This window comes from Melopsittacus undulatus, chromosome 12 (assembly GCF_012275295.1).
Source record: "Melopsittacus undulatus isolate bMelUnd1 chromosome 12, bMelUnd1.mat.Z, whole genome shotgun sequence".
NCBI classification, from domain to species: Eukaryota; Metazoa; Chordata; class Aves; order Psittaciformes; family Psittaculidae; genus Melopsittacus; species Melopsittacus undulatus.
Genome location: NC_047538.1, coordinates 13,317,044 through 13,331,013, shown reverse-complemented (window position 1 = coordinate 13,331,013; position 13,970 = coordinate 13,317,044). Strand labels below are relative to the sequence as shown.

The following is a 13,970-nucleotide window of genomic DNA, read 5'->3' as shown; positions in this document are numbered from 1 at the left end:
TAGCAGATGGGAGGAGAAAAACCGAACAGAAGAACCCCCTGCAATCCTTGGACAGGAAAGGGGGAAGGAAGTCAAAGCAACTGCCCTGCTTGCAAAGCTGAGAGAAAGGAACAAGTAAAGGAACACGTAAATGTTTAAACTGTTGTGTGAAGGTAAATCAGGAGCAGAGCCCAGATGAGTGGTTGGGAAAAGAAGATGAGTTTAGCTGTGCTGTGATTAGGTTGAGAAAGACCAATCAGTTTGCAAGGCAGCATCAGATGGACTGAGGCTGGCAGTGAACTAGCACACGGTTTGGGTCTATTCTTCTGGGACTGACTGAAATGGGAAGTATGGAAAGGGAAGTATGGGGGGTAAAGGATGAGGGTAGGCCTTTGTTTTCACCTTCAAATAGTTTGAGAAAGGGAGAAAGATGGAATGAAAGTGGTTGCAAAGGACTCTGGTTATAGACATGCAATAGCAGGAGCTGGAGCTCAGTTAAAACACTCTGGGGAGGGCACGATACGACCCTATAAATAAAAGGAAAGGGTGTGAAAGAGGTGTCGAGCGTGCTGTGCAGGGTGTCCAGCAGCGGTGGATGCACGGTGCCTTGGCGAGCGGCGCAGGCCCCGCGCACCGAGCAGCCATGGCTGCAGCCGCTGACAGAGGCCGCGGCCTCTCCCCTCACGCTCCGAGCATCCCGGGGGGCTGCGGGGAGAGGAGGGGACCGGCCGCACTCGGCAAAAATAGGTCAGGACTTGTGCGCCGGCGAAGTGAAGGGCCATGGAGCGGCAGCGGCGGGGTTAGGCTGGGTCAGGCAGTATTTTGGGAAGGCTGGGCAGGCAGGTGGGAGCAGATAGCCGGTTGTTATTAATGCCTGCGGACAGACAGGAGCAGCTGTTTACTCACTCGCCCTAAGTGTGATGGCTCCGAGCCAGGCTCGGCAGTAACCGGGACCAAACATCCGATGTCAAACAAGACCGGCCTCCGCCGGGGGAGCGAGCAAACAGCCCCGGCCCTAGGGCCCCCTCCCCGCACCCGGGCTGCGCGGAGAAGAGGGGGTAAAAAACCCCCGATTCGGGTAAACCCGTGCGGGACCCCGCGGTGCGCGCTCCGGTACCACAGGAAGCGCGCGCAGCCCGCGGGGCCCGTCAGGTGGGGGCGCGGGGGCGGGCGCTCGGGCTCCGCGGGCCGCCGGGGAACTCCGGTGGAGCCATCGCACCGCCCCGGTAATGGTGAGCGCGGGGGAGGCTGAGGTGAGGGGGGGGCGGGCGCTGCTGGCGGCGGGGGGACGGTGAGGGCCGGGCGCTGGGCTGGGGGCGGGCGGCGCGGAGCTGGAGTAAGTTTGCGTCCTCCCAGCAGCGGCAGCGGCAGCTGCCGGGCTCCCCGCGCTGCAGGGCGGTTCGCAGTGTGGCTCCTGCGCCCCTGCCCGCGGGTGGTAGAGCCCTTCCCCGAGCAGCCCGTGCCGCCGTGGGGATCCCCTCCTCAGGGCCGGGCTGAGGCGGTGCGGCCGCCAGCCCGCAGGGCTCGCCTCCCCCCCATCGCCGGCGGGCAGGAGCTGTGTGCGCTCTGGTGACATTTGCCGTCGTGCTTGGGAAATAGTTGTTTCGTTAGTTCGGTTCGCCTGCGGTCAGACTCTGTAACAGATCTGCGGAGGAGAACCCTGAGAGCGATGGGAGACGGAAGAGTCGAGAGAAGTTTGGAAGGGGGGACGAAAGGGTGAGGGATTTTTGTTGTCTTTGGTCTGTATTGTTTGGGTTTTCTCGGTCTCCTTCCTCCACCCCCTTAGTGGGATGAATTATTTAGCACCTCGTTTTAAATGCATCCCGAAAGCTTGCAAGGGGAGGCTTTCATGTCTAGAGGAAGAAAGGAGACGGTAGGTCTGTAAAAATCATGTCTGTCACAGAGCAACCCAGCTGTGATCTCTGGTGTGCACTCTGCCGTTCTGCCTACGACAGCCGGGCTCGCACTGGAGATTCCCCTTCTTACCGGTGACCTAACAGCAAAGCCTGTTGTTCAGCATCTATTTTGCATGAGCTACTATGCTGTAGCAGTTGCTGCTTCATTCAGCTAGAGAGGGAGGATAAGAGGATTCCAGTTTAATTAGCAGTTTGTTAAAACCAGTCAGCTTTGTCTGCTCACACGTTTGTACTTTTAGAATGTATATCTTAATTGCAGTGAATTCTGGTGGTGTGCATAAAGCGGTGCCACATGCTGTTTGCAGCATTGGCTGTGGCAGCTTCGTGTTTCTGGTGTTTTAATTTACTGCAGCATGTGTTTACTTGTGCAGCGGCAGTTCTGCTGTGTGCTGGGGGTATTCTGCATGAAGCAGATCGAGGAATCAGAGCATATGCTGTGGAGGTTTTTATTGCCCAGAGAGCTGCAAGATGTGGCTTTTTTTATTGGAGCATATTCAGGTTGACATCTTGAATACCCAGATACTGTTCTGCTTGTTTTCAATAATAGGGCTTCTGTGTGGTTTTAGCATTCTTATTGGAGTCTGAAATACTCTAAATGCTGGGGCCTTCCTCTCTGCTCCTCCCCCTCGCTAATTACTCTGGTTGTTCTCAAACAAATAATTCCTGTCTCTCAATATCCCTGAAATCAAGCACCAGCAGGCTGTACCCTGTCTTCTGCTTAGCTCAGTGAGTCACTGCCATGCCTTGTGCTAGATTAAGCTGTTGTAGTCTTGCTGCTGGTTGAATATTGAAGATCCCCTGTGTATACTGTGATTTACATTACCGTAAATAGGGTAATTGAATTACAGCTTCTCTGCAAAGTCTTGTTCCTCTGGTGTTATCAAAGATCAGCCAACTTTAGTTGGGGTGCTAGGCAGGCTGCTGCCTGAATGTTGGCTGGAATTAGACATTTCCACTAGCTCTTAAAATTGGATAAAGAACTACTGTTGTTTATTGGTTTTAAACCCTGTATTGCAGAGGAAGCCTGGGGAGTCCCTGAAAGCAAGACAGCATTAGGTGTTAACTCCCCCTCCAAGGTAAAATACTTGAATTACAAAGTTAATGACATTCTTTTTTGTGCAGGAATCCCTGTATCGGAGGCGAAAAGATATTCTGAGGTTAGCCATGGGGTGTGTAACAGTAAGAGATTTTTTTGCCTTTTATAGCAGTCAGGATTCATTCAGAGCCTCCACTTGCTGGACAGAGGAGGAAAGTGTTCTGTGGATGCTGCTGCTGTAGTGGGGGGAGAAGAGAGAATGAAATGAGTTATCTGTCAGCTCCTAATGACTTAATTTGAGGATCTTAATTGGTGAGGATGAAATGTGCAAACTCACGCAGAGCTTTAGTTGAGATGAGTATGTCTTTGCCATGGCTTGACTCCTTTTTACTGCGGCATATGTCTTTTTCTGGTTGATAACTGCTAATATTTGTTTCTTGCTACCTGTTTTAAATAAGCTATTTCCTGCCCTCAACTTCAGCTGACAAACAGTTTGAAATCCAGGATGTGTACTTATGTTATTCCTAAGCCAGTATGAGCCCTCAGATAGAACTGTGACCTTCAAATAGGAACTAAATCATGCACTTGCAAACACATGTCTTTATAAAACTGGCATTAAGAAAAGGGAATAGGGAACCCTAGTCAGATCTTACTGCTTTCTGACTCAAGAATAAAAGGCTTTTCCGCTGGCTCCTGCTGTCATTTTACCTCTGTCAGGACACTAGAGGAGTTTAAATTCTTGTTCAGTTCTCTGTTGCTTTTGTTCTTCTCAACATTGATGAAAGATGCAGGTAATGCTCTACGCTTCCAGATTGTGTGCATGTACTGAAATACCAGCCAGTGGTATAATATGTGCCTTTCTTGTTGCTTTGCAAGAGGCTTTTAGTATTTGATGGCTAATAGTAAACAGTTGAGTATGTATGGCACTTCATATTTTCTCTTAGTTGGTAGTACTTGTTTATATTCACGATATTAAAAAATACTGACAGTTCCTCATTATATCTGGATATGCAGCTCTCATAATTTTTGTAAGTAACTTCACTATTTAGTTGAATTTACTAACTTTTTCTGTAATAGGTTCCTAAATAAGTTGCAAAATCCCCTGCCTATGTATATTTTGAAGGTTGTGGCTCATAAGCTACTAAATGTGAGTGTGAGGTCTAACAGCTCCAACGAGAATTTGATGTAACTTTGCTAATACCCAACCAGAACCGGTTGTTACAACTGCATATTGATACGTCACTTCCTAATGACAACATGGGTCTCTTCTTACCAAGTTGCAGTATGTACAGTACTAAAAATTGTTAGAGTTTTCTTGTGGCATTATGTTGAACCTACTTACTTTTTCATGCTTACCAGGTTGGTTGAGACATGCTGCCTAACAGGCTGCTAAAGAAAAATGTACTCTTGAGAAGGCCTGTTGTGTGCCCTCAAAGTTAAATGATGTGGCTGCATGATCACTCACAATGCTCTAAGAGAAACTCATGTATCTGAAGGATGCATCTTAGCCAAAAGGTATCATAAGAACAGTATTTCTAGGTAATTTTATATGAAGATGAAATTAAGCTGAAGACTCTTCCCTACTAGTTTTAAAGGTTATCAGTGGATTGGATTTTCTGAGCTGCCATGTGATACTGATTTAGAAGTTTTCCTCTTTTCAGAGCTGTGATGGATGCTAGTAGCAAGTGTTTCCTGAACCTTTTTTATTTATGTTCCTTCAGGCTCAAAGATCTCTTTCAGCAGGATCTTCTAATGCCATGTGTTCTAGTGATCTGGTGCTGACATAAAGAACACTGAGTGCTTGATCAGTGCTGTTTTCTGAAATGGTAGCGTTTTCCTCTGCACTACTGATCCAACCTGCGACCCTCCAGCTTTTGGTATTTTCTGAGATTTTGAGTCAAACCTGGTGATATATTTGTAAAACACACAGGTGGATGATGTTACTTTTTCAAAGCATTATATGAGTATACTGAAGTATTTTGCAAACACTGGGATTTTATAGCTTCTCATCTTGATGTTTTAGTGTGGGTGTCATTATGTAGAAGAGAGTCTGAAAGATGAAAGACACTCCATGCTGTCAGTGCAGGGAAGCTGGATGTCAACTGTGGGGCGGGAGTGGGCAGTTCAACATTTTGTTTGCTGAAAAGTAAGGGGTGTAGGATTAAAGAGCAGGTTTTGTTGGCGTTAAAAATCGAGTATTTTGGTGAAAGTACTTTTTAGCACTCTTGACAGCCTAGTTTAAAGAACTCAAAATCAGTTGAGTATGTATTAGGTAATTGGTAATTTACATCTGGAACTTGCATATTTAAATATGTAAAAATGTTTCGTCAGATACTGTGAAATCCTGGAAGCCTACTGAAATAGAAGTTGTCATGTATGAGGAGACCCTTACTGCAGTGTTCCAGCATGAAGACTCTCCAGACAATGAATTACATAAACAGCGTGCTAAATTTCAACAATTATCACACCTTTTAGTGTTACAAAGTTCTTGTCCTCCTTTTCTGTCTAATACCATATGCTGCACTAGGTAAGGAGGTGAGTCAGCATAAGCTGTTTGGAGATAGACAGCTTTAGGCTCCTGTGAGGCAGGTAGGTAGGATTTGGCATTTTTCCTTTGCTACACTCACCCACCCAACTTGAAAATTAGCCGATGTTCTTGGGAGAAAGCTGTCATCTTTTTCCTGTAGCAGCTGCCTTGCTCTTGGCCCATTTGGACATTCCACAGGTTGTATCATTTTCCACATCCTTTTGAACATCTGTCTTATGTTTAACTTCTCCATTTAAGCATTGTCCTGTTGTTATTCCCAGAGGAGTGGAAAAGCTACCCTTTGGAGAGTGAGACATTTATCTCCAGCCTTTAACTCTTCTGTCCCTGCATTAGGTTGCTGGGTATTTCTAATCTCTCTTCTTCATATCCAGGCTTTGTTATGCTTTGCTACTCTTGTATTGTTTTAAGGCAGGAGTGTTGTCAGGATACCATTAGTAATACAATGTGCCAGGTTGACTGTTTTTGCATATTACCAGATGTAGGCAGAGATGATAGCTGGTAGTTATGTATTCTGAAGTAGTTTTTTATTTTATTTTATTGAAATAAGGTTGAATTAACCCTCCCTCCACCAAATAGAATCTAATACCAGTTAAAGTGCCTCTTTGTATGTTACTAGCTACTTAAGTTGTAATCCCTGGGGAGATGGGGACAGTCACTCTAGTGACACAAGTGTAGGGGTCTAGGTGAAAAAATCTTGTTAATCCTGAAACTTGCCCTTCTCTGGCAACCAGTGCCTTCTCCCAGCTGTGTTAGCCCCAGTTCTCTTTGTGGTTCTGCAGCACGTCCTTTAAGAATGAATAGTAGGGCTCAGCCTTTGTATGCCACTGACAGAAACCAGAACCAACTTGCAGACTCGCCAGTTAGCATTTGTCCCACAGCTGTATCTTCAAATCCATCTCTGCTCTGGCACCCCTGACTCACAGAGTACAGAAATGGGCAGCTAGTCAAGAGGAAATCTAAGGATTGTTTCTTAAAGCGGTCAGGGGAAGGGTGCTCCACTGGTGCTGTTGGTGTTAAACTGGAAATGTAGTGCAGGGAACAGTCATAATCATCAAAGGGATGTTGTGTTTTGCACACACCTCCTTGTGTTTCCTGTTTTTTTCAAGCAGATAATGCCTGCCTGAGGCACATATCACAAGCTCCAGAGGCAATGGAACTGTCATTGCTTGAACAGGATGGCACCTTAAAAACAGGTTTTAAGAGAATGCCTGTCTCTCCTCACTTCTCATTCTTTCCTTTGCAGCCATGGAGTAGAATGGATTCTTTACTGCTTTTTATTATTTTTTTTTCTATCGCCTATTTAGCTATTTCCCTTTAAAAAGAGATGATGTGACTTTTGTTGACATTGTTGTGAAATCACATGGTACGTGGGAACCATCTGAGTAAAAACTCTTCAAGCCTCCTGACCCAGTGAACAAAACCCTCCAGATTCAGCCTGGCAAATGTCCAAACCCAGTGTTCTGCGAATGCTGTCTGTAGACCTCAGTTTCTGTTTCACTAATTCCACCTGAACTTGTAACTCATCATCTTAACAAGGCATTTCTGGCTTTATATAATTGCTTATGCAGCAAGGAAATGCCTCGGTTTCCTTGCCTCCTGTGTGTCCACCTGAATCATGCCTCACACATAATAGTCTCCCCAAGTGGGTATGGCTTGCATGTTCTTTTCATAGGGTTAAGACCAATTCTGTGCCAAGTCAACTGTAAAATAATTGTTCTAGAAATTGAAAAATCTGAAAATTGAGACTTTGAAAATACGTTGTATTTTGATGAGACAAGCAAGGTGAAAATGGCCCATAATGTTTCTTTATCAACATATGATAATGGAAGCATGTGGAGCATTTTCATTTGTCAGCATTTTTCATGCTGCTCTCTTGCTTAAATAATGTTGCAGAATTCCACAGTTTTTCCAGAAAGCACGCATGGTCTTTATTCACCTCCAAATGTGTGTGTATTTAAAAAAGAAGAAAAAAAGAAACAGACAACATTTACCTTGCAGACCAGGCATTGTAATCCTGCTTGGTTCGGACTTACTGAAAGGAAGTTGCTGCAGTTCTGCCTTATTTCTGTTTCCTTTTCCAGGCTGATAAAATATCATTTAGTTATTATCAAACCATTGTTTTACATTATGGTACTGGAGTATGTGAACAAGACTAACAGCAGGCAAGAGGAGTGCTGCTTAAATACTCTGGAAAAGTTTGTAAGATTTTTCTATAATTGGCTAAGTTACTCACAGAAAGTAGGGGCTGCCTTTTTTCCTTGATAGCACAAATCCCTGCAGCTAATAGTTTTACTGTTTGGAATACGGGTGCTTTCATTTCTTAATGCTTTTGTGCTCACTCACATTCCTGTTCACAAAGGTGGAATTGTTCCATGACATACTGAAAGGCAGTAAGGATGAAATGAGGAACTGAGAAAGAAAAATAACAGGTTTGTCTGTAGAAAAGAAGATAAGCCAAAAACGGATGACAGAGCAAAATACTAAGAGTTATGGGAGCACTTTAAGATTGGATGAGAAAAGGTGGTTTATTAATTTACTACATGGAGGAAAGAGCATTGGTTTTGATGGTTACACGCAAACTAGCAGGAAGCCACGAGCCTAGGCAAACACGTGCCTACCAGCTTGAACCTAAATAGAGCAGTGCTTACACAGAGGAGTAGGGGTGTACAAGGTTCTGTGCTATACTTTCTTTGCTGGAAAAGGTGGGGTTTCAGCTCATGTGTGCTGAAACTGTTCAGCTTGAACCCTATTTGTTTCCTTTTCAGGCCCCCAGTGCAAAATAGTATGTTGACCTAAGTAACTGAGAAGAGAGGACACAAGGCAAACTACAAGTGTGTCAGTATGTTGTGTGTAACCCTGCATTAAAGCAGACTTAAACCAAAAAGGGTTTAGCAAGGTGTGAGCTTTCCAGGGATTATGAGATCATGCTTAGTTCAATTTCTGATTCCAGAATACTGTGTAGGTTGTTGCATTATTAATTGGTGATTTCCCTGCACAACTTCATTAGTTGGTTTGTCAGTTTTGTCATGTTTTCTGACAATGTTAAAATAATATTTATATTAATTTTGTGTTTTCTAACAGCTCTTAGTAGGACATTACTGAGACTGGCAAATGAAGAAGTGTGTTTTTGCTTTGGTTGCTTGAAGGCAGCAGTGGAATTGAGTTTGTTTTATGTGGTGTAACTTGCACGTCTGGGACCCCTTGGAAAAAAAGAGGGAATTGAGTCAAAAGTAGCTGGAGATATATATTTGTAGCAGTAGTCTTTTTATGTGTTTGCTTGTTTTATGTGAATTGGATCATCTGAAGCGTGACTAGCATTTCTCCATTTCGCGAAGAAGAGAAACCATGGAGCACTCGGTAGGGTTTGATCTCTGCTTGGAAAATGGCTTACTCTGAAGCTCTGCAGCATCAGCAGCAGCCATCCCCAGAGAAGTTTGGATTTTGCTGAGAACTGTCAGCCTTCCCTCCTCAGAGAGGCATTCCTAAACCCCAGGGAATCCCCTCCCGTAAAGTTCTGGAGTAAGCAGCAAGGAGGAATAATAAGTACTTCCTTCCTTTCTATTTTCAGTGGCTGAACTAGAAAGTATCCACTAGTGCTGTAGCTTGTGCTCACAAAACCCAGCTTAGTATGGTCCTCTTTTCCTCACCCTCCTCCCCAAGTCTTCAATTTTTCTGCAAGGAGAGGTTGTGCAGCAAGTTTTAAGCTGAAAAAAAGTAATAAAAGTGTAACCAGGAACATGGTTGATTGACTTCATTGTCCAGCTTCATATTTAGTGTAAAAATCAGAAGTTAGCTGAGAATTTCCGTGTACTCCAGATACATTCTTTCTTCAGCAGCGTGTATCAGGCTGGCTTCCCCCACCCCCAACTCTCACAGACTCTGTGTTCAGCTAGAAGGGCATGGAGAGCAGCTTGATGGTTTGGATCTTGGGAGGCGGTTTAGAGTTTTTGGAAGTGCCTCACTCCTAGTTTCATGTAAACAAGCTTTGTTGGCTGTTGCAGAGGGAGGAACCTTTCAGCTGTGGGAATGGTGGCCAGCAGGCAGGAGCAGACCAGAGCCAAAGACATTTTGTCAAGTGTCCTGAGTGGGGATGATCAGTAACAAAACCTTTCAAAGAACTGCAGATATTTTTCACAAGGATCTGCACTGCTCTCCGTGTGTACTGTCAAAGAGGTACTTGCTAACAAATCTGAATTTTCAAATGATCATCTGAAAACCTTAATTTTAATCAAATTGTTATTTCAATCAATTGTTATTTTAATCAAATCAGTTATTTCATTACAAGCTTTGCATTTCTGTCTTTCATAAGTTTTGTTAAAAAAAACCAAAAACAACCCAAAAAACCCTAACATTCATTTTTTTAAAAAGGTTGCAGTGTATGATCTGAATTCAGAAATATTCTTATTGAAGGTTATTGATACTTAGGAAGTAAAAACTGATGCCTGATGAGCTCAGTTAAACTTCTCGTTGGGAGGGGTTTGAATGAGATTGTTCGTTTAGCCTCTGACTCAACTTAAAAAGAATTCAGTGTTACTCAAATTCTGATAAACTCATTTTAACATCAGTGTTTTGTATATTGCTTAATAAAATCTCAGTGGATGGAATTAAGATTCTGCCATCTGACTCCTGATGGCAAGTTTCTTTCTGCTTTTGGCTTAAGGCTGCATGTGAAACAGGTGAGTATGTAACAGGACAGTAATCTTATTTATTGCAAGTCAATGCATCAAAACACAGTGATGTCATAGAATCATAGAATAGTTAGGATTGGAAAGGACCTCAAGATCATCTAGTTCCAACCCCACTGCCATGGGCAGGGACACCTCACACTAAACCATATCACCCAAGGCTTCGTCCAACCTGGTCTTGAACACTGCCAGGGATGGAGCATTCACAACCTCCCTGGGCAACCCATTCCAGTACCTCACCACCCTAACAGTAAAGAATTTTTTCCTTATATCCAGTCTAAACCCCTGCTGTTTAAGTTTCAACCCATTACCCCTTGTCCTATCACTACAGTCCCTAATGAATAGTCCCTCTCCAGCATCCCTGTAGGCCCCCTTCAGATACTGGAAGGCTGCTATGAGGTCTCCACGCAGCCTTCTCTTCTTCAGGCTGAACATCTCCAACTTTCTCAGCCTGTCTTCATATGGGAGGTGCTCCAGCCCCTGATCATCCTTGTGGCCTCCTCTGGACTTGTTCTAACAGTTCCATGTCCTTTCTATGTTGAGGACACCAGAACTGCACACAGTACTCCCAGTGAGGTCTCACGAGAGCAGAGTAGAGGGGCAGGATCACCTCCTTCAACCTGCTGGTCACGCTCCTCTTGATGCAGCCCAGGATATGGTTGGCTTTCTGGGCTGTGAGTGCACACTGCTGGCTCATGTTCATTTTCTCATTGACCAACACCCCCAAGTCCTTCTCTGCAGGACTACCATGAATTTCCTTTTTGCCCAACCTGTAGCTGTGCCTGGGATTGCTCCCACCCAGGTGTAGGACCTTGCACTTGGCATGGTTAAACTTCATGAGGTTGGCATCAACCCAGCTCACAAGTGTGTCAGGGTCCCTCTGAATGGCATTCCTTCCCTCTAGCGTATCAACAGAACCACACAGCTTGGTGTCATCTGCAGACTTGCTGAGGACACACTCAATTGCATTGTCCATGTCAGCGACAAAGATATTAAACAAGACCGGTCCCAACACTGATCCCTGAGGGACACCACTCGTTACTGATCTCCAGCCAGACATTGAACCGTTGACCACAACTCTTTGAGTGCGACCATCCAGCCAGTTCTCCCTTATAAAATCAAACTTTTATTAAGGTAAAACTTAATACGTAAACTTAAATGCCCTTAATATAGCTTTTAATTTAAGGTCTTCCAATGTGTCCTGTTGTAGAACAACAGAAGAGCAGCATTTCTTATAATATGCACCTTAGCTTTTATCAGATGGACTTGGTCACTTTCACAGCTTTGTAGCTGCAGTTAGCAGAATCTGACATTGCAAATGGTTTTACTGCATTATTGTAATCTCTGCAGTAGTAGTAAAATGTATACATGGGACATGGGAGAGCTGCAGACTTGTTTCAGCTGGTTCCAGATAAGGTAACTGAAGGCTCCCTCCAATGATCTGCCTAATTCAAATGAAGGATGAGATAATGATGAAAAAGACCAGGAACTTTCATGTTGGCTGTCTTCCATTCCTACACAATGTATCTAAGTTGACCATAAATTGTTTTGTATTGTCAAATTGGCTAAGTAGGTTGTTGCAGTGTGGTGCCATGATGAGGCATTTGGTTGTTTTAGGATTTGGCAGAAACCCAGTTTATGTACATGCAGAGAAGCGAAAAATGACAGCTTCAGAATGTGTTTTATCTGTGGCCCAAAAGGAAAGTCATTGTATAGGTTGGGGGAAGAAGTTTCTCTTTTTAAATGAAGTATGTGCTGCTTTACGGAACTGTTACCTACAAGATCTGTACGTGCTCGAGAGCTACTGAGCTACACGAGCAGATAAAATCTTTGCCACCAAGCCACAAAAGGTACTTGTGGAGGTTGGTAGTTGGGGATAGGAGGAAGCAACAGTTGTGCCTTGGGGGTCAGTCATGGTAGGTGTATAGGTACTTCCTGGGAAAGGAAAGCTACAAAAAAAGATTTTAAAGAGAGATACAGGGAGCAAAAAGGAAAAATAGCTTTGTGATCGTCAGGGTGTGAGAGTAGGGAGCATAAGGAAAAGCAAGAGTAAGAAAATCTGACAGGATAGGCTGTGCATTATATCTAGTTGAAGTCATTGTTTCCTGTTTAAAAACACCGATATCTGTTGGTTTTTCCTAAGTTCCTATACATCCTATGGAGAGAACTGCAGGTTCTCTGAACACATGCAGGGGGAGGGTCTGTTGTAGACAAGTCGGTTATGCATCTGCTTCTTTTGTGGTCAGATGTCATCTATGATTGCAGTAATCATTTTCTTTGCTTCCACTTTTCTGAAGAATTTTGTTCATACTGAAAGCAAAGCTAAAAATATCAAAGCAAGACCTTTAAACTAGGATACAAGAGTAAATATTTGTATATCCTGCTTTCCGAACAGGTTTGGAAAGCAAAACTGATTTTCAGGCAGGTCTCCTATCAATGAGACTATTCCTTCCTGCTTTGTGACAAAATGGTTTACACAACCAGAGGATTTTAATCTTAAAGAGCTGCTATAGGAAGAGCTTCAGGGCTGAATCAAGCACAAGGGAGGGGTTTGCACTGATGTAACAGCAGCTTTTGTGAATGGTGATAATTGGTAGTATATAGGAGGTGTTGTGTTTTTCCTTCTCCTTTGACTTACTAGAAATGGCAGAAATGGAGCTGACTAACTATAATGAAATTATTATTTTTATCAGACTCCAGCCTTGCTCCCCAAAGATTCCCTTGTCCCAGAAATTTAATTAGAAGGGTCAGGATGTATGCACAAGTATTTGAATCTGCACTGGAAAATGGATACTGCTGAGGATTCCGATTCTTTCTATCAGACTGGTTAGTGCCGTGGTGAGCACTGATGATACCAAGGCAGTAACCAAATTCCTGAGACATTTAGTAACAGATGATTTGAAGATAGAAACTTGCTGTGGCTGCACAAGAAAAACAGCTTTCAGGCCAGGAAAACTTATTTTAAGTTACTCCTTGTTTTTTGTGGTAGTTGATCTTTAGCTTAGGAAGGCATGTGCACAGATGTGTAAGAAAATGCACAATATAATTTAGGCTTTGCTTGCTTTTATTCTGGGAGTAGTTCAGAAACATATTTAGAAGGTGTGCTGTGGCTTCTGCAAGCCTCCCTCTTTTGCTGCTGGCAGGAATCAGTTGACTCAGATCTGCCTGCCTGAGCGTTTGTCTGTCCATTATTTCCCTGACCCTCAGTGAAATTCAGTATCTTGCAGAATCCCACCCATATCTGAAGATTTCAGTTGGATCCTTCCGTCCTTCTTGGTTGGATCCCTCTTCAGAGGTTTCTTCTTTTTCTTTCTCTGCAGGGAATTTGGCGCATCCCCGTGGATGAGATCGACCGCCCGGGCAGTTTTGCGTCTCATATGAATCGCTCTATTGTCTTACTGCTAAATGTACTGTCACAGCTAAAGGATTACAACACCTTGCTGAAAGTCTCATCTATGCTACAGAGGACTCCTGATCAGGGAAAGTATGGTCTATTTATTTTAATCCATCACTTTGTGAAACTTTGACTATATTTTGTTCACTGTGTAACTATTTTATTTAGTTTAGGAAAAGTCTTTAGCCAGATTCAGGAATATAGAGGAATAATAGTTAATTTTTCTCAGGATTACAATTCCATAATAGGGCCTAGAATTTCTTGTGAAACTCAGAGTAGCCATAGAGCTGCCTTGGTAGACTTACAGAGGCTTTTTGTCATGTGGAGGGATTCAGTGGTGGAACAGAGCATCATGACTTCTGCACCCTTCTGCTGGCCTCTTGCATAAGAGTTGTGTCCAGTGAGGGAGGTC

General features: G+C 43.8%; 1 protein-coding gene across 1 annotated transcript in view; it reads left to right on the top strand.

Moving 5' to 3' along the window:
* Positions 1-13,970, top strand: part of CABIN1 (calcineurin binding protein 1) — a 106,676-nt gene that overhangs the window by 60,280 nt on the left and 32,426 nt on the right. Inside the window, exon 29 of the mRNA XM_031047787.2 lies at positions 13,485-13,648. Within this exon, the coding sequence (XP_030903647.2) occupies positions 13,485-13,648 (164 nt within the window). The remainder of the gene's footprint in view (positions 1-13,484; positions 13,649-13,970) is intronic.